The 19,889-nt window shown below is 40.9% G+C and overlaps 1 protein-coding gene across 1 annotated transcript in view; it reads right to left on the bottom strand.

Annotated features, from left to right (window-relative positions):
- MYOM1 (myomesin 1) overlaps window positions 1-19,889 on the bottom strand; it is an 80,058-nt gene that overhangs the window by 29,704 nt on the left and 30,465 nt on the right. The window contains exons 10-21 of the mRNA XM_075705284.1: window positions 19,231-19,372; window positions 15,821-16,020; window positions 14,135-14,191; window positions 13,636-13,760; window positions 11,916-12,099; window positions 10,723-10,897; window positions 8,314-8,435; window positions 7,367-7,384; window positions 5,261-5,457; window positions 4,375-4,501; window positions 3,446-3,630; window positions 2,269-2,383 (exon numbers count right to left, since the gene is read on the bottom strand). Of these exons, the coding sequence (XP_075561399.1) occupies window positions 2,269-2,383; window positions 3,446-3,630; window positions 4,375-4,501; window positions 5,261-5,457; window positions 7,367-7,384; window positions 8,314-8,435; window positions 10,723-10,897; window positions 11,916-12,099; window positions 13,636-13,760; window positions 14,135-14,191; window positions 15,821-16,020; window positions 19,231-19,372 (1,647 nt within the window). The remainder of the gene's footprint in view (window positions 1-2,268; window positions 2,384-3,445; window positions 3,631-4,374; window positions 4,502-5,260; window positions 5,458-7,366; window positions 7,385-8,313; window positions 8,436-10,722; window positions 10,898-11,915; window positions 12,100-13,635; window positions 13,761-14,134; window positions 14,192-15,820; window positions 16,021-19,230; window positions 19,373-19,889) is intronic.

The raw sequence follows: 19,889 nt of genomic DNA, 5'->3' as shown, positions 1-19,889 counted from the left end.
GGCCCAAAACTGGACACAGTATTCCAGGTGCGGCCTCACCAGTGCCGAGTACAGGGGCACAATCACCTCCCTGCTCCTGCTGGCCACACTATTCCTGATACAAGCCAGGATGCTGTTGGCCTTCTTGGCCACCTGGGCACACTGCTGGCTCATGTTCAGCTGGCTGTCTACCAACACCCCCAGGTCCTTTTTGGCCAGGCAGCTTTCCAGCCACTCTTCCCCAAGCCTGTAGCGTTGCATGGGGTTGTTGTGCCCAAAGTGCAGGACCCAACACTTGGCCTTGTTGAGCCTCATAAAGTTGGCCTCAACCCATTGATCCAGCATGTCCAGATCCCTCTGCAGGGCTTTCCTACCCTCGAGCAGATCAACACTCCCACCCAACTTGGTGTCATCTGGAAACTTACTGAGGGCGCACTCAATCCCCTCATCCAGTTTGTTGATAAAGATATTAAACAAGACTGGCCCCAAAACTGGGCCCTGGGGAACACCGCTTGTGACTGGTTGCCAAGTGGATTTAACTCCATTCACCACAACTCTCTCGGCTCGGCCATCCAGCCAGTTTTTTACCCAGTAAAGAGTACACCTGCCTAGGCCATGAGCTGCCAGCTTCCTTAGGAGAATGCTGTGGGAGACTGTGTCAAAGGCTTTACTGAAGTCCAGGTAGATGACATCCACAGCCTTTCCCTCACTAGGCGGGTCCCCAGGTCATAGAAAGAGATCAGGTTGGTCAAGCAGGACCTGTCTTTCATGAACTCATGCTGGCTGGGCCCAATCCCCTGGTTGACCTGCACATGTCTGTTGAGCATACTCAAGATGAACCGCTCCGTAATCTTCCCCAGCACCAAGGTCAGGCTGACAGGCCTGTAGTTCCCCGGATCCTCTTTCCAGCCCTTCTTGTAGATGGGCGCCACATTGGCAAGCCTCCAGTCATCAGGGACCTCCCCTGTTACCCAGGACTGCTGATAGATGATGGAGAGTGACTTGTTAATCTCCTCCACCAGCTCCCTCAGTACTCTGGGGTGGATCCCACCCAGCCCCATAGACTTGTAAGTGTCTAGGTGGTGTAGCAGGTCGCTAACTGCTTCCTCCTGGATGATGGGGGCTTCATTCTGCTCCCCATCCCTGTCTTCCAGCTCACTATTTCTCCAGGCAGGAGCACATATCAATCTGACTGCCTGGGCTCAGGCAGGGTAGGCAGCTGCCTGCCCAGGTAATTGCTGCCTTTGCCTATGCCCCTGCACTTCTACTCATGCTCCCTGTGCCCTGCTACCCCAGGCCCCTGTGCTGCCCTGCCTGCCCTCTGCCTGCCCACTGCCTGCCTTCATTCCTGCTCTTCTAGGGCTCAGAAACCTTCCCAGATGGGATCACATATAAGAGTCTGCGGGCAGAGGAAGGGAACTTGTCAGAGGAAAGAAGGGTGTATGGTGGATCCAGGCGGGGTTGTAGCCCTGTACCTTGTTACATCATACTAACTCTATACTAGATTTGGTCAAAATATCTGGGAATTTGTTTTTCCACCTTGTAGGACCCTCTGCTTCTAAAATAGTCTGTCTGTAGATGAGTAAGCCACAAGCCCATGCTTGTGTTTTCTGTTAGGGACTTAGTGACAAAAAGGTGATGACTCTGATCAAAGTCGCCTATGTTACCTGTAGAGCTAAACAAAATTCAGGGGTTTTCTGAAGTTCCAGGTATGGAGATTCTGCCTCTGCACTGGTTCCCATGTTTCTTGCTGGTATTATAGACACACTGGAGCCAGCCTTCAAGGATGACCCTAGCAAACAGTTGCACTTGAACTCCTACTGAAGGTGATCTCCAAACTGACTTCATTACGTTCTTAAGGTCAAGAGAAAAAAGTAATTTCTTTTACCCTTTCCTCAGGCACATTACATAAGTTAAAGAAAGGAGAGAGATAAAACATAAACAACTGGTTTACTATATGAAGGGCAAAATCTACATCTGTAGAATGTTTTGGTTGAGCTGATCTTAGTGAGTCCTCTGCTTATGCATTTATCTATAGATATATGCAGATCTTACGACTTTATTGTATTTTTATATTCCTGAACCTGTAGTTATAGTAAGAAAATCTGACCTCAAAATATACCAGACAAGAAAGTAAGATCCTCAACTCATTTTCTGCCTAGTAAAAAAGTTTGACTTATGAAGGGTCAGTCTATTCACATGGAGCCTCTGTGTAAACACATAGCACAAACAGGAACCTGTTTAAATACAAGGTTTTTTCTCATATTTGAGGAAGTATTTCTAACAAACCTGGTCGTGTTTCAGCTACGACAGGTTCCGTGACATCTGATGGTTTCCCAACGCCAGCTTGGTTTGTTGCTCGCACACGAAACACATAGCTCATACCTTCTTTTAGACCACCTATCTGGAGGAAGCAAATATACATACATACATAGTGTGTTACAAAACACTGATTTTAATTTCACACTTCTTACAATTCCAGTCTGGATGCTTGACAATTATATTTCCTTTTTTCTTGTTTTGCTTCTTTTCCAGTTGACAAATATTTCTTCCTCGTGGTTTTTTTTTTTTTTTTTTCAATTCCAGAGTGACATGACTGATCTGTTTGGCTTGTTCCTTCCTTGTATGCATAGCTAACGTTTAGACAGCACCATTACTGTCATTGATTTCTTTGCAAAAGGAGCATTGTTATTGGAAGGGGATGTTTTTAACTCACGTACATTGACCTCTGAAACAGCATAGTCTTTTACTGCAGGTAAAGTCTGGCTTTTAAAAATGAAATTATTAGGGTAATAAGTGACAGCCCCACCTATTTAGAAACAGGAGGGCGTTTAATTGTACAGATTTAATTGCAGTGAGTTGAGGAATCATACTGACATTATAACACCTGCAAATACTCCTTTAAAACATATATGAAAGGATCACACTTAAAAGTGAGTTGTCTTTCAAATATTCTGAAAAGCATACAAATAGCAAAGCTACTTAAGATGTATCTCTAGAATGGAGATCCAGCCAATCCCTTATTTAGAAGTCATTCCACAAAATGTTGTAGCATAATAGTGCAGAAAGCTTGGGTTTAACTTGCCGTGAAATGTGAGGAGAAGGTACTTTGTATTAGAAGCCAGCCACATTATCACAGAGTCTATTTTTGCACCATCTGTTTTTGTGTAGTGATACCTATCTTGTCCTTTCAGCTAGAAACTGCTAGGTTTGCCTCCTGTGTTATAAGAATGGTATTTGGTTTTAGCAGTGCTTTCTTTTATTTTTAGGCTTGTCATACCAGATTGTCTTCTGAGTTACTGTCTTGTCTGACTATACAGGCATTACACATGTGTATCCTCAGCACAACATAAACTACTATGTGTTTCTTTAAATGGAATCATGATCAGCACAGGATGATGCTGTCAAAGGCTAACTTCCTCAAGATTATACTGTTATACCAGTATTTGAATCTTAAGCTATTTACCTTCAAGAATTTCTTTTGAAGTGGTTTCTCATTGACACTTCTCCAATGTTCCTCCTTTGCTTTAGCTTCCTTCATATCAACATAATAACCAGCTATGGGACTACGACCAGTATAAACTGGTTTCTTCCATAGTAAAACCAAAGAGTCCTTCCTAACTTCTGTGCATGTGACATCATGGGGTGGCCCTGAAAGGTAAAAGTTGGAGTTGTGGTATCAAAATAAATCCCAAAAGGGCTAATGCACAAGATTTCAAAAACCAAAACCAGACACCATGCTGTACACCCAGAGCTGACGTAACACATGCAGCTCCTCTGTATCATATCTAGATCCTATATAAATACAACCTATGTCTATTAAAAAGACTAGCCCAAAAGACAATCCAATTTGTTGAGATTTGGTATCTTGATCAAATATTCATGAACAAACAAAAATGACAAATAATCTCCAAACTCAGGGAAATCAGTTAATTATTAAGCTAATGTGCTGCTTCAAGGACTGCTCTAAAGTCCACTGAAGTCAATGGAGGTTGTTTTCATTCATTTCAACAAGTATTGAAAGGCCAGCAATCTGGCCTTGAAGTGATACATTTAGACAAGTGTTACGGGACCTCATTCTTTGCTGCCTTGTACCTTAGGCAGGTATTTATGTCTATCATTTAAACTAGGGAGCAAAGTGGTGCACACAGTACAGAAACCAAGCAGGAAAGATAAAGAAAGTACAAGCTGCTTGTAAAATGCTACTGATTAAATGGGGATCATTTAATGCATGAGTGCAAATGTACTAAAACAAAGAGATGGAGATTCAAGCCTGGGTATGAACTTCAGTGCCCGTTATCTCCTCTGGAAACTGAAGTCATTGAGAACTTAGATAATCAGCTACAGGGCACCCTTGGCCTGTGAGTAACCTCCACCCCCCACTCAGGATCCTACCAGGTACAGCAATGGTCCACTCTTCACATTTGAAGGGCTGGCTGGGTAGGGAGGGTGTCCCAACTCCAGCCAGGTTAGCAGCAGCCACCTGGAACTGGTACACCATGTTTTCCTTCAGGTTTTGAATCTGCAGAATCGATAAGATGGTGCTCATTAACTTTGGATTAAGGCTTTAGCAGAAAGTTCACAATGACAATTATTTGACACATGAGCATGCTTTTAAGTGCCTGAAGAGATGAAAGCATTATTGAGATCATACATAAGGTGATAACTATCCTGGCTTTTCCTCTAATCAGTGGTGGAGCATACATGAATGGTCTTAACATGCTCAAATTTTAAACCCCTTTTCCTATTGATAGACACTAGCAGGGTATTACTCAACAATCATATTAATCTGTCTTGTGATACAGAGCAAGTTCACTTAAGGCAAGAGTTGTCCTCACAGCAGGGTGAAACTCAGTCCTGGCATTGCTTTTCATTTGTAAAGCAGCTCAACGAGGTTGTAGCTAGCACAATCTATAAATTGGGTCAAGAACTGATCACAAAACACAGCAGGCGCAGAACTTGTTCCAGCACCAGCAAGCACTGGGGTAGGTCCACCAAGCCCAGTAGGAATGCCATTTGTTGTGGAGGCCTGACTTACAAAAATTCAGGCTACGTCTCGAATAGTGCATTCACAGATGATAGTTGGTGCCAGACTAACAGATACGTGTACAAATAATTTTGCAGAAAAGTTTAACAGAGCTAAAAAAATTTATCATCATGGATATAAAACCCTCTGAACAGCAATCTGTACACTGAATCACAATTCATCCCAATCTGTCTTTGAGATCTGTTTTGGAAATATTGTCTGCATCCACAGCAGTAACAGAAGTTAACCTCTTACCCTGTATGCCCTCTCACTAATGGCCTTGATGTTGGCCTCCATCCATTTCCCAGGAACTCCATCAACCACTTCACGATAGTTCACATAGTAGCCGGTAATTTCAGTTCCACCAGTGGCTTTAGGTTGTTTCCATCCTAATACCATCGAGTCACGAACACTCTCAAGTACCACGATGTCATAAGGTGGAGATGGAGCAGCTGTTTCAATGTGAATAATGCATGAGTAGGAAGTAATATTTCAATAGTCAGAGTGGCATTCAGTTACCGTATTCAGGTGGCTCCCATCCTGCATTTCCTAATTATGACAATATTTATGTGGTCAAGGGAAGTTTCTGGAGTTGGAATAAGAAATGCAGGATAAAAGTTCCCATAAACCAAATTAAAAGTCCAAACTGCATAGGAATTAGTTTTCAGGATCATTTGTTTTTTGAGAAGCAAGCTGATACTTAGTGAAAGAATGTGTTGCAATTGCAGCTCTGATGTAAGTGATCAGGACTCACTTTAAAACTGTGAAAAATGAGGAACTAAAACTAACTTTACAGGAAAAGTAAAAAAAATTTGAGATGCAATGATTTGTTTTCTTTTGCTGAAGGCAAACACTTTTTCACACATAAAATATTCACTGTAGTTCCTTTTTTTAAATAGGCCCACATTCTTTCATTCCAAGAATGGAGTTTATCTGTTCATTCTTTTTTTTTTTTTCAAATTTATACACTGTAAAAATTTTATCATTGCACCCATCACATGATCTTACCTTAATGGAAGGAAGCGTGATCATAGGCACTGTAGACTGACCAGAAATGGAACATGTCTGTTACTGGAACTTACATTAAAAAATTTGCTTCATAATCCTCTTTTTAAATTTTTTTTAACAATACAGAAATCATTAACTTCATCCCAACCCATTTTCTTATAAAACCTTTTCTGTATCTAGTGGGGAAATGCTTGCCTACACCCAATATGTCGTGTGCCAGTGAAGAGCCCCACTTGTGACCCTGAAGACCTACTTTTGATGGAAATCCTACATCATACATGCTTCCTTTTGTCTTTAATGTTTCATATCAGTGTCAGCTAGCCCCAGGTGCCTCTACTTCATTTTCTGTTCAACACTTTGCACAAGCCTTTGGAGTCTCACTTCAGAGGCCTGGGGAGGAATTCAGTTCACTGGCCAGGTACCAGGACTTAAATGAAATTCAAGCCCCACATTTCTCAGGCACAATGGGTGTTTAGGTGTTGACAACATAAAATGTGATTTTGTGCATGTGCCTTCAACTTGGTAGGTTTTCTTCATTACATATTGCTGTCAGTCAGAGGTACAACACAATATTCATTAGCACTGTGTCTCAGAGGATAAGCTGTAGCTTAGGCATAAATCCACAAAGGATCTTCATATATCCTAACACAACACAGATTTTCATGCTTACCATCATAATCAGATTTTGTTTCCTTCACACATACATAGCACAGAGACTAGGTGAGAAGACTCCTAACAAACTACCAAAGTGATTTAGAAATAATACAGTATTTTGGATACACTAATATGTAGTCAAACAAGCTATTAAATTAGTAAATGGACTTATATGTTTCACTTTCAGTAGCCACTACGTTTGTAATGTGGTCTCCGATACCATTACATGCATAATGATCTTAACAGAGAGTTGAGCACGTAATTAATGGGTCTGATGGAAGATGCATCACTGGAGAGCACATTCACTTGTGGTGCAGACGAGCAGAGGTTACAACTATTCAAAGTGGATGTACCAAAGCAGTGAAATCTATTTATTTTCTTAGCTCTCACCTGTATCTTTCTTCTTTGTCACTTTTTCCAGTGTCAAAAGGTCCCTGGGTCGAGACTTACTTGCCTGCTTAGCAGCAACATTTTGTGGTGCAGATGTGACAGCATCCTTAACCATTTCTCTCATGTTATTGTCTCCTGTGCTCCCCAGTTTGTCAGAGCTACTGGGTAGCGTGTCTTTATTAAATTTAGCATTGCATTTTAGCAAAGCATCTGTGTCAAAGATAGGCTGGGAGGACTCATGCATGCCTTCCCAGCTGGTAGTGCGGTCTGTTAGTCCACCAGCTTTACCACTCAGTTCAGGACACACACCATGAAGCAATCCTCCCCCTATAATTGCCAGAAAACAGCAAAGACATTTTGAATTACAATACATTCTTTTTTAGTCAACAGAATGAAGAAATGCTTACAGTGAACAATACAGCCAAAGTACGACAAATCACAGGTTTTACACACAAAATGTTAAGCTTGAATTCACAAAAATTTGAAATGCATAGAATACCTCTCAACCTGCTCACAAGTAATGCTCTTTTAATAATGTGTACTTTTCAGAGCAGAAGAAATGCGGAAAGTTAATAGTAATCTTCATTTGCTACAATTATATTTTAGTATTAGATCTTCCAAGTAATATTTCTGATCCTTTCAAGATGATCTCAAAAAAATTGCCCTAGGCCACATCTCTCTGCTCTAAGGTTGCGAGGTATGCAGTTTTGATACAAATGAGAGTGAGGATGATGCAGACATACAATTTATTCTAGCCCAATTATCTCATTAATCTTTATGGATTAGTTCAGGCAGTGGCAAACAGAAATAATTCATCAACAAAGGGAGAACACACAGGGTTATAGAAGGTTTACAAAAGACACATTGCACTGATTATTAGGTTTAGGTATGGAAACAAATTTCTTAGGAACTGACTGTATATAGGATGGTGTGCATTAGAGGTGATAAATACCACATTACAGAATCAGAATGACATTCCATTTTCCAGGATACCTATGAAGTGAACTTGGCAGTGCTTTCTTACAGTGGTTCACAAGAAACACCTGAAGAAGACTGGATGGTGAAGGTGAACAGTCTACAAGAGTGCAGTGACTGTGAAACTACAGCTGTGAGACCATAGGATCTATGGATAAATTATTATTTGTGGACAGCATTGTAAAACAAAACAATTAGTTACAAATAGTTGCTGAAAACATCTTTACTCAATTAAAAAAACCCATATTTACCACTGAAAAGAGCAATGGAAAATAGCTTACCAATGGCTGCTTGCACTTCTATAGGCTCCGAATCCTGTGAAAATTCACTGAGTCCTGCTGCATTAACAGCTCTGACTCTGAAAATGTACTTCTCACCAGTGACAAGCCCATGGCAAATGAATCTAAAACAAACCAGTGAAGGAATACTTAGAAAGTATTACAAAGAAAATAAAAATCTTAAGGGGAAAAAGAAAGCATTTCTTCCATAAACTTTATTCTGGTTTCTGAAAACTGAGGATAAACCATGACCCCAGTTACTTAAATGAAGGTCAGAGAATGCAGAATGTGTTTAAGCACCTCACTCATGCAATGAAGATAATATCTAAACCCATGTCTCTTTAGACCTACCATTACCAACACTCTTTCCTTCTTAAGACTCCACAAGAGTTTATGTTACCAGAGGGTCTACCTTACTTCTGCTAGTGTATAAAATCCATACATCCTAATGGAAACAATGCAAAAATCTGCAGAGGTAGGGTCTATATTTGCTTGTGGGATATCTTCACGACATAAGTAAAAGACACCTGTAGCACAAGTTCCCATAATTCACTTCCAATCATAAATGAAAAATTGCAGTGTTCAAAAAAATTACAGGGCATTGTACAAGAGCTAAAAAAAAAAGCGTCCAATTTTTTGTTTCACTTTCTTGCTTCTATACATGACACAATAATCTAAGTCGGACAAACTCTTTTATTAGAATAGTTTTTCTACTGGATTACCTAATAATCACATTAAAAAACCTCATAAATTTTCTCTGGTGTCCACCCTGAAAACACAAAATTTCCCAAGACAGGAATAATTTATTTTGGGAAAAACTGTGTGTTTGGAAATTTAAACATTTTATTTAAAACAACATTTATTTTTCAATAGGCATTTTAAGTGTATTTTATTTCATGTTACTTTTGTTTTGCTCTACTTCATAATGTCATGTCTTGCACTACCAACCCTGATAGCATGCTATGATGTAGGAAGCAAATATAATGTGGAAAACAAAATTGTATTTCAAAATCAAAATTTTATTTTGGGGAAAAAAATAAAACCTGAATCAAAATTTTCAGAGCAGAATTTTCCCTACCATTCTACCAGACTTTTTCAAATCATTTGCTTTCACCAGGATGTGTGCAGAAAACAAATTTCAAAATATCAAAATATATTGCATAATGCAAACTATGAGCCACAGCTAATGCTTTGAGATTGACTCAACCAGAAAAGCCAAGAGTTAACAGACAGTCTGTGCCTGACTGCATCATACATTATATTGCATTGACTAAAAATGCAGTGATAGGAACCTAAGCAGTGTAGTTACATCACAATATATAGTAACTCAGAACAATATTTTTATTTCTACGGTGAATAAAGATCATGTTTCATATTTTAAAATAAGCAAACAGCATGAAACTTCACCAACACTTGATGTAACCACAATATAAATCATAGAATAATATATTAAAGTACATAATATTGGCACGTACAGCTGTTGCAATATAAATGCACAAAAGAATACTTAAAGGAAATGTGCTTGTGTTCAAGCAAGTGGGGTTTCAGGTACTTTTGATATACTAAGCATTTACAATGCCCTTCTAAACAACAGAGTTGGTCCAAGAGTATTTAGCAGAGCCTTATTTATTGTAATAAGGTTTGTCATGGATAGCAATTACAAATAAGCATAATCAGTCATAACAAGTAGGGACTGCTTCTGGATTGACATCAATCCACTTGAGATGAAGTTCTGCAATTACTCCTTTAGACTCTGAAGATTACATCCTTATTGAAACAAAACCAAATCTGATTTAGCTTGCAAAGTTTTAAATCTTGATTATTTTTTCTGACTGGAGACTGAGCTTCGTATCAGTAAGAAATGTGAGTTTACACCCAATATTTAAGAGTGTTCATTAATATCTTGATAATTGCAAGTGAAAGAGCAGTTAGAAAGTTATATTGTTAGCATGATATAGTCCACATGTCCTCCTGACATTCTAGATATACAGTCAAGAAATGTTTACAGCAATCTTCCAAAACAAAGGACTTTGCTTCCAAACATTATGCAGCTTAGTTTTCCACATTTGTAACTTCAGTCATTCCTCGCTGTACTGTTTTTCATCAAACTGGTAGGCTGTACAACAGCTAGAACTAGCGAGCTGCTTCTCTTTTCTTCACTAGCAATGTCCACGTTTCCTCCCCCTTGACTAATTGTTTCTAATATAAGGTTGATTATGAATTCCTTTTGGACAAGACTCACAGCTTGAAATATGTTTTTATAACTTCTTATGAACTTCACCTGCAAGACTGATTCCAGCCTGCTGGCTACCACAGAGTGATTAACTCTACTACTACTAATGTCTGGAAAGCACATATATCCAGCAAATCAAAAACTGGTGACCATAATTTCCATGCTTTAAAATCCATTACCTTGTGCCTTTCACTGGATTGTTGTTGCATGGTTCCCAACGACCAGATCCAACTACACTTGACTCAATGTAGTACCCAACCAGCTCCTTGGCATCTGGGGGCTCTGTCCAAGTGACAACAACTGAGGTATCTGTATTCCTAGTTGGCATAATACGCCCAGGAGCTTTGGGAATATCTGTGGGAGAGAAACAGAAATAAATTAATGACCAGCCAGTCAAAGTTTACAAATAAAATAAAAGCAGCATTCTAGTCTTGATTATATTAGCACAACTAATATAGATTTAACCTCCAAAAACTCCTCTGATTTCAATCAAGTAATCGGGCACAGCAGGACAGGATCAGTAGCTTCAAGCCTCTGATCGTGAGGTTCCTCACGTCTCCATTGCCTATGGTTATGGACATTTCCTTTAAATTAGATTTAGTTTATTCCCTTGCACTGAACATCTGCATCAGAGATGTGATTTGGAGCTTTCTACAAGGGAAAACGTGTTAGGTGCACACTGAAGGATTTTCTGCAGCCCACAGAATAAGTCAGAAACAAATGCCCCTGTTAAGTAGCAAAATGCATCTAAAGTGTTTTTAAAGAGGAGCTGTTTTACTCTTCTTCTTAAAGAATGTACTTCATGTGCATCAAACTGCTCTGAGAATTCAACCAAAATGAAATAAATGGAAACAATCTAGGAATTGGATTCAAATCTGCATTGCTGTTTGGAAACTAATTACTAACGTAGACATAGCTACTGATGTTTTACTGTGGTGAACATCTTGGCTTTTCTTCCAGTGCAAATAGTCTCTGCATTCATATAAGTATTAAAGTCTTCACTTTTGTTTAATTTGGCAAACCAAGAAGGTTAAACTGGTGATGTCTGGGCTTATTTTCAATAAAGACTAAGTAAAACAAAACATTTTTGTACTTACTTGAGTTTTCATTTTCTTTCACTATTTGCTGCCTTTGCAGTTCTTGGCATCGCTATTTGCAGCTTAATTCCCTTGGTTTGCATCTGTTATTTGACTACACATTAAAGGTTCAACAACCCAAGCCAAAATTGTTTTAGCTAAAGGGAATAAATCACTGACTACTCTTCATACTTGAATTAGTTACTGGGCAGCTATCTGTCATCATACAAAACAATTACATCATAAACTGAAAAGATACCATGGAGGTAATTTACTACATATGACCACACACTTACCAAGTTTGTCATCCACCACAGTGGCTTCAGTTGCTTCTGAAGGTTCACCGATTCCAGCTGAATTGCAACAGCGAACTCGGAAGCAGTAGGATTTGCCTTCAGCCAAATCAAAAACTGCAAAGCGAGGAGACTTCACAGGGATCTCAGTGTTCACCCTTTGCCAGTCCTCTGTGCCGGCAACGCACTGCAGACAAGCCCAGAAACCACATTCAGAACAGAAGTCTCTGAAAGCTGAGCATCTAACCCAACAAGACTTTCTACCCAGACCACCAAATGCATGTATGCTACAGAGAACAGGGAGTCACGTTCCTTCTTTTGGCCTTTCCACAGAATGAGTGTATTTCAAAGCTTACGAATCCCAGATGTCTGCCTACTCCAGAAAAAATACATAAAAGCTTACTGGTTTTGATATATCAAAGCTAAACTCCTCTCCACTGCAAGGAAGTGATGTTGTTATTAACTGCATCCAGTTCTGGACCACTTTCAAAATAAGTCCTGCAGACATTCAGCATCATCCAAAGAACAAAACTCCAACATTACCACATTGCTTCTAGGTGCTCTTGTGTCACACTTAATGTTTTTGGGGTGGCTTTCAGAATTAATCAAGATCTGACCTTCATTTTCCAGAAAAAAATTAACACGTGCAATTAATTTGTGAATTGTTTGTATTTCTGTGGCTAGAAGCTCTACATGCCATGATCACTTATACCACTAATATTAGTGATTAATTTTTGCCTGTGATTTACATTAAGGATAATTTCAAGTAATGGTTCTGGTTTCTGAGGGATTTCAAATTCTCAGGAGAACGTTATCTGACTATGTGACATTAGTGCTCAGTACTTAGCATGTAATAGGTTATTAAAAAGCTCTCATATGGAAACTCAAAATTCATATATTCATCCTCTCTAAGTCTGTTGCTAAGTGAAACTCATTTATTTGGACCAGATTTCATACGAGAGATGAAAAACACTTAATGGGAAGATATTTATGTCTCCCTTGATGACACCTCTAGACCGATAGGGAAAAGCAATGATAAAAAAGTTTGTGAGCCATGAGATACAGGCAAAAAGGGTGATGGCATGAAGAATTTTCTAGCTAGCAGACATGCAGAAAAACATCTCAGGAAAGCAGGACACTGAAATTAAAAATGATTCTGTTCTAGAAAAGAAATTTTGTCACCTTTGTTGAGTTGGTGAAGCAAATGGAAAGTTAATGTAGAGGATAAATATGAAAAGGCAGCTGGAGGAGAAAGTGCTGAATGCCAAGAAACTCTTGCAGAATGCCTCCATCCAAAATGTTAACAATCTGTCCCACCAGACAAACTTCATTTATACAAATTTTTTTTTATATGTATATGTATATATATTTTAAAATATATATGTATATATATAAATAAATTTTTAAAAAAGTTAATTTGCTCTGTGCTTTCTCATTATAGAGGGAGTTTGTCAGCCTGTCTACTCCAGGGTAGGTCAATGACACAATTCATAAAAGAATATTACAGTGTATGACACACTCTGCATCTACTTTCCTGTTTCCCATCTTTCTTTTCTTCCAAGTTTATCTTAATCTACAGTAACAGTTATCTTGATGAAGTTCTAGTCCTGGCCCTAGTTTGAAAGTCTCAGGTGGGAATGAAAGTTAACTAAAAGTCCAGAAGAGACGGCAAAACAAATGTTAAAGATTGCCACAACATGATTCTGATTTTGTCTAATTTTACCTTTTCCACAAAGTACATGATACCCTCATGGCCCCTCTGTCCAGGAGGTTTCCAGCTAAGCACAACATAGTTCTTGGTGGCTTCAATAACTTGGAGGTCTGTAGGTGGACCAGGAACAACACCCTCTGAAGAACAGGGGAGAAGAATAGGAAAGGGAATTGGGATTTAATTCCTTCATATTTGTGTCAGAATTAGTGCCAAAATATAGAATGAGTATTAATATAGCTTGGTACCTGATATTTTTTTAAAACTTACAGTTCAAAGTCTTCTAAATTTTGGTTTTAATTGTCCTTCTTTTACCTCTAAGCATGTTTATTTTTTAGGTCCTGAATAATGAAACCTCACCTTGACAACCAAGTTGGGAGTTACTCAAGGTCAAGTGACTCTCAGAACAATGAACTTTGGGTGCATGCCAAAGTCCACTGAGCTCACTGGGAGTTTTCCTGATTACTCAGTCAGCTTCACATTAGACTTTTGTAGGCAAAAGGGCTGTGTTTACCTGCAGGTTCTTCCTCAGTGACAATAATCTGTCCAGTCCAGGGAGCAGAAGGGTGACCTGAAACAAATGTCAGAGGTATCATGGAAATGGAAGACTTCAGGAATTTTTGAAATAACAAGAAAACTGACTCTTTTGTCATTCAGAACTAACATCTGCAAGATTCACATGAGCTCCATTTTTGGTTACTGCTGGCTGTTCCTCATGGAGCAAGCTAGTTACCCAAGCTAGTTGTAGGCTGACCAGCTTGAATATTGAGAGCAGCTCAGCAATCAATATAGCTAGAAAATTTAATCCACTGAAACATCTTCTTGAAATCTCACTGAAGTCACCTAGGTGACAAGCAGAGGTATTTGGCTCACTCAGCTCATCATTTTCAGAGAACTAACTTAATTTTCCATACTCTATCCATTTGGTTTAACAGCTCACGTGTTAAAGGAACAGCCAAATTCCTGTAGGCTGCTCTTTGTCTCTTTTTAACCACTTTCCCTCACATTACCAGCTTTCAAATCATGGGTCACAGTCACAAACAGAAACTGCTCAGCCTGACTCAACATATCGACTTGATATGATTTGGGTGGCGCCCTCAGTGCCTCTACGTTATCATATTATTATAGTTAACGCATCCAGCTATCAACCAGGTCAATGCACTTTCAGAGATAATTTTTGCAAATGCTGCTCTCCACCACCACATGCTTCACCTTACATGGATGATCTGTTTTGGAGATACAAGTAGAGAAGGAGCAGGTGGGGAGAAAAGAGGATCATGAGGGACAAGAGGGGGAGATATTAACGGGAACAGGCCACCAAGGCCAGACTTCATCTCCTGAGACAGCTTCCACACTTCCCAGTGAAAAGAAGAGGCCTCCCCCAGGCTTCAGGTTTTACATGTCTGTCTGAGCACAATGTTTCCTGGTGGTGCCAAACCTTCTTCCAGCCTTTTGTTTTTATTTTGAATGGGAACCTTGATCATCTGACTGCAGTCTGTAGCTTGTGGCATTATATACAGTAAGACATACAAGCTGGGATCATGGGAGCCCTGTCGCTTTGCATACAATACCCCTTCACCCTGGACCATTTTAAATGTAAAACTTCTGAAACAAGTACAAATAAATGGATTTTAAGCACATGGTTTTGGCATACAGGTAGAGAGGTGGATTTGGAAACAAGATGTCTGGGACATTGCCAGACCACAGGAAAAATATCCTTGACTTGTAAAATGTTAACTTTAAAGCAGAGAGCTGGGGATCAATTATCTATCGGGCTACCCTGGTATTGTGCTGATGTTACTGCAAGACTTTGATCATCACATGAGCACAGAATCAGCCACCCTTGTCTGTGTCATAGAGAGAGACTATTCAGATCTGTTCAGCTATTTTGTTGGCTGAACAAAAGCAAGTCTCTTTAGGCAATTAGCTCTCCTGTGCCTTTTCCCCACCTTCCTGCAAGTTTGGAGCATAGCACCACAGCCAGCAAAAGCCATTTCAGCAGATAGAGCACTTTGTGCAAAGAGCACCGAGATAATTTCTTCTTGACAAAGCCGTCTCCAAAGAATATTTTGAGTTTGCATTGCTCCCTCTAGTGGGATTTTGAAGGCTGCTGAGTAGATACCTTTTTTTTTTTTTTTTTTTAAAAAATGAGTTGTGACTTCTTAAACCTCTTAGGCAACCTGCAAAAAGCACATCTTACTTCTAAGCCTGGCTCTGTCAGCAGGATCCAGAGCAGCCACGGGCTCTGACACCCGGGACGGTAGGCTAATGCCAGCTTTGTTTACAGCTCGGACTCGGAAAATGTAGGAACGTCCTTCAATCAGACCAGTGACAGGAAAACGAGCAAACTTCACAGGAGTCTCATTGCACTGGGTCCAGTGGGTGGTGCCAACCTCACACCTGAAAAATACAAACAACAAGAGCAGTGCTGGGAAGGGAAAAATGCCAACTCGGGGCACCCGCCTCCCCTTTACGGCTTCACCATCTGTTTGTGTTCATTGGCTGGTCCAGTTCCCTGGACCAGTTTTTACCAGTTTCCTCAGCAGTGTCGTATACTGGTGACATCAAAGCAGCGGCACCAGGGGGTCAGGGCTGAAGTACCATCTGGGCATGCACTAAATCCCTCGCAGCTGCACTCCTTCTTTCCTGAACTGAGGAAGGGACACAACCAGAACTCACTTCACTGTTTAAACCCTCCAAAGTATGCTTCAGGATGCTTAGGAAGTGTCAGCTTTAGCATACTTCAAGGGACATGAAATACGCATATCTTTTTGCAGTTGCCGGAAGGTGACTAGTTCATCTTTCACGCATAGTGCTCCACTGTACATCCCGCAAAGTGGTGGGCTTCACGGCGTGCGGAGACCTCCGTTGTGAGATCTGTGACCAGCCCCAGCACGCAGACGGCTGTGAGTAGGGTGAAAGTCAGGCACTCAGCCAGACCCTGCTGCAAACACTGCTGGGGCTGCCAAGGCAGCCTGCGGTGTGGTGGCTGCAGCCACTGCAAAGACGAGACCTGGCGGGGTGGTTCTGGTCCCACTGCTGCTAAGCCTCACCCCTGGCAGGAGACTGGTTTCTGGCAGAAGGAAGAGATTCCTTCTCTTCCTTCTCTTCTCTGGCTGGGGCCAGCCTTGTTTAATATCTTTATCGATGATTGAGTGCACCCTCAGTAAGTTTGCAGATGACACCAAGTTGGGTGGGAGTGTCGATCTGCTCGAGGGTAGGAAGGCTCTACAGAGGGACCTGGACAGGCTGGATCGATGGGCCGTGGCCAACTGTGTGAGGTTCAACAAGGCCAAGTGCCGGGTCCTGCCCTTGGGTCACAACAACCCCATGCAACGCTACAGGCTTGGGGAGGAGTGGCTGGAAAGCTGCCTGGCCGAAAAGGACCTGGGGGTGTTGGTTGACAGCCGGCTGAACATGAGCCAGCAGTGTGCCCAGCTGGCCAAGAAGGCCAACAGCATCCTGGCTTGTATCAGGAATAGTGTGGCCAGCAGGACAAGGGAAGTGATTGTCCCCCTGTACTCGTCACTGGTGAGGCCGCACCTGGAATACTGTGTCCAGTTTTGGGCCCCTCACTACAAGAAAGACATTGAGGTGCTGGAGCGTGTCCAGAGAAGGGCAACAAAGCTGGTGAAGGGTCTGGAGCACAGGCCTTATGAGGAGCGGCTGAGGGAACTGGGGTTGTTTAGCCTGGAGAAGAGGAGGCTGAGGGGAGACCTTATCGCTCTCTACAACTACCTGAAAGGAGGTTGTAGTGAGGTGGGTGTTGGTCTCTTCTCCCATGTAGTTAGCGATAGGACGAGAGGAAATGGGCTTAAGCTGCGCCAGGGGAGGTTTAGGTTGGAAATTAGGAAAAATTTCTTTATGGAAAGGGTGGTCAAGCATTGGAACAGGCTGCCCAGAGAGGTGGTGGAGTCACCATCCCTGGAAGCATTCAAAAAACGGGTAGATGTGGCACTCTGGGACATGGTTTAGTCTAGTCTACCCTTGATTGGCTTAGAGTAGACTTGGTAGTGTAGGTTAATGGTTGGACTGGATGATCTTAAAGGTCTTTTTTGCAACCTAGACAATTCTATGATTCTATGATTCTATGATTCTATAACCAGCAGCAGGGAGGGACCACGGTGACTTCAGCTCAGGGAGACAGGAGGAGCCTGTGGGGATGGCTTCTCCACATCCAGCAACGTGGTCGACAGGAACATGAACTAGCAGCTCGGGAAAGAATTTTTGTTGCTGCTGAGATGTCTGCCAAAGTGAATGTTACAGTGCCTATCCAGTTTTCTTGGTAGATGCGAGCTGTTCTTTTCTGGGAATCATTACTGTCTCGCTCAGGGCGGTTTTGTGGTTCTGGTTCCTGCTGGGGGCAAAGGGTGCCCAAGCTTTGCCTCTGGCGTTAGTACAGACCGGTCCTGCTGCCTTGGGTGACCCGCTCACACTGCGAGGCAGTTAGGGGTGACCCTGGCTGAATATTTGGGTGCCTGAATACCTTCGGTGGCATCAAATACTGGCGAGCAGTAACAAAGCTTTGAATTTAGGAGCAAATGTAGAATAAAGGAGGTGAACACAAAAGAAAGATCAAAATACCATTTGTCTTGCAGTTACTGTCAGTGCTAACATCCCTCAACAGCCTAGTTTTAAAATGAGATATTATTTTTCAGAGTCTAGTCCTGTCTTTTGTTTAGGATTTTTCAATGAATGTTAAAGAGCTGTAGCTTAGACCTAGCACTACCTAGTCACAGCAACAACTGACACTCATAAGTTATCAAACCAGTAAAATTATATTTGCATTGAATGTACTGATGTTAGATTTGTTTCACAAAGCAATGCCCTCTTTTTGCATGTATATAATTTATGTATATATGATGGCATAATATAGTGGCGCATAGCTTTATATATATAAAAAAGAAGTTTGGCATCTGAATAAGCCCACAGGAACTCCATATTACTAATGATGTATTCTGCTACCGAAATTCAAACAATATTACTAGCTCTGCAGATCATTGCAAGTCTCAAAATACTGACTGAATTTCTTAAATCCCGAGCTTCTGGAGTCCTGCCACTGTGTGACACATTCAGTTTTCGTACTTTTAAAAATTATTTCTGATTCTTATTGTTGCAGAGAAAAACACGTAAGTTAGATCTGCATGAAGCTTGTGAATCTAAGAGCTTGGAAAACAACAGCACATAAAAGCAACCCAACTCCTTTTGAGATAATATTTTGCTTTCTGGTATGTGGTAACTGTTTGGAAAGGGGCAGGAAAGCCCTGATACAGAAGGAGCCACAGCTGCCTGATGAAGGAGCCAATCTTGTAAGCTACCAAACTGCAAAGTCCTGAGGCCTCTCAAGCCTCACGGGGAGCAGTGAGAGCTGAGCTATGCAGTGTCTCACAGAATCCCTTCTATGTAGTTAAATGAAGCAGGATGTAATTATTTTCATGAAAGTTAGATCAGGCCCAGCCAATCTAAAACAAAAAAAGTAATTTTTTTCTGGCCAGCAACAAGAATGAAAATAACAATGACCATTTTATCTCATGCTTTTCAATGTGCTTTTAGGTTTTTGAATTAGAATGCGCAGCAATATGAATTCTCCAGCCTGGTGTGCTCACTGACCTGTCAATGAAATAACCAAGGATGGGGTTTCCTCCGTCTACAGCAGGCTGCTTCCAGGAGACAATGACATAATCTTTGTTGGCATCTAAGCACTGCACGTCTAGTGGTGCACCAGGGGCTCCAGGGATTTCAGCATCAGCATCTATGAGGATGGAGACATACGTTTCCAAATGTGAACCACAGTTTTCACAATTATTAATCTTTAAGGACCAAACTCTGTTCATACTAAGCCAAAAAAAAGAAGTTCCATCACACTGACCTCAAATATTATTAATTTTTATATTGCCAGTGTTTTTCTAGGTTTTGGTTTTCTCTTTGCCATATTTACAAATGCTTAATATGTTACAGCATACCGTGAATGTGATTCATCTAGGCATTTTAAATAAAATTAGTAACATGCATTCTGGTTAGGTAGCTGCCAGAATCATAGCTGAACTAAAAACTTGGCAGACTATATATTTACCTGCTATTCTACTTAGGAGAAGAGGCTGATATCTTGCCTTACAGCCAGGCAATAGCTGAATCAGAAGTGTTCACCCATTGGATATACAACACTGAATTAAATATCTTATCTCCACACAGAGACCTTCATTGTTTGTTTTTGGTTAGCTATGAACTGCAAAGGTATCAAAACCTTTTGAAGTTTAATTATATTACAC

This window comes from Pelecanus crispus, chromosome 2 (assembly GCF_030463565.1).
Source record: "Pelecanus crispus isolate bPelCri1 chromosome 2, bPelCri1.pri, whole genome shotgun sequence".
Classification (NCBI taxonomy): Eukaryota; Metazoa; Chordata; class Aves; order Pelecaniformes; family Pelecanidae; genus Pelecanus; species Pelecanus crispus.
Note: the sequence above shows the minus strand (reverse complement) of the source record. Positions and strands in the feature narration are given on the sequence as shown.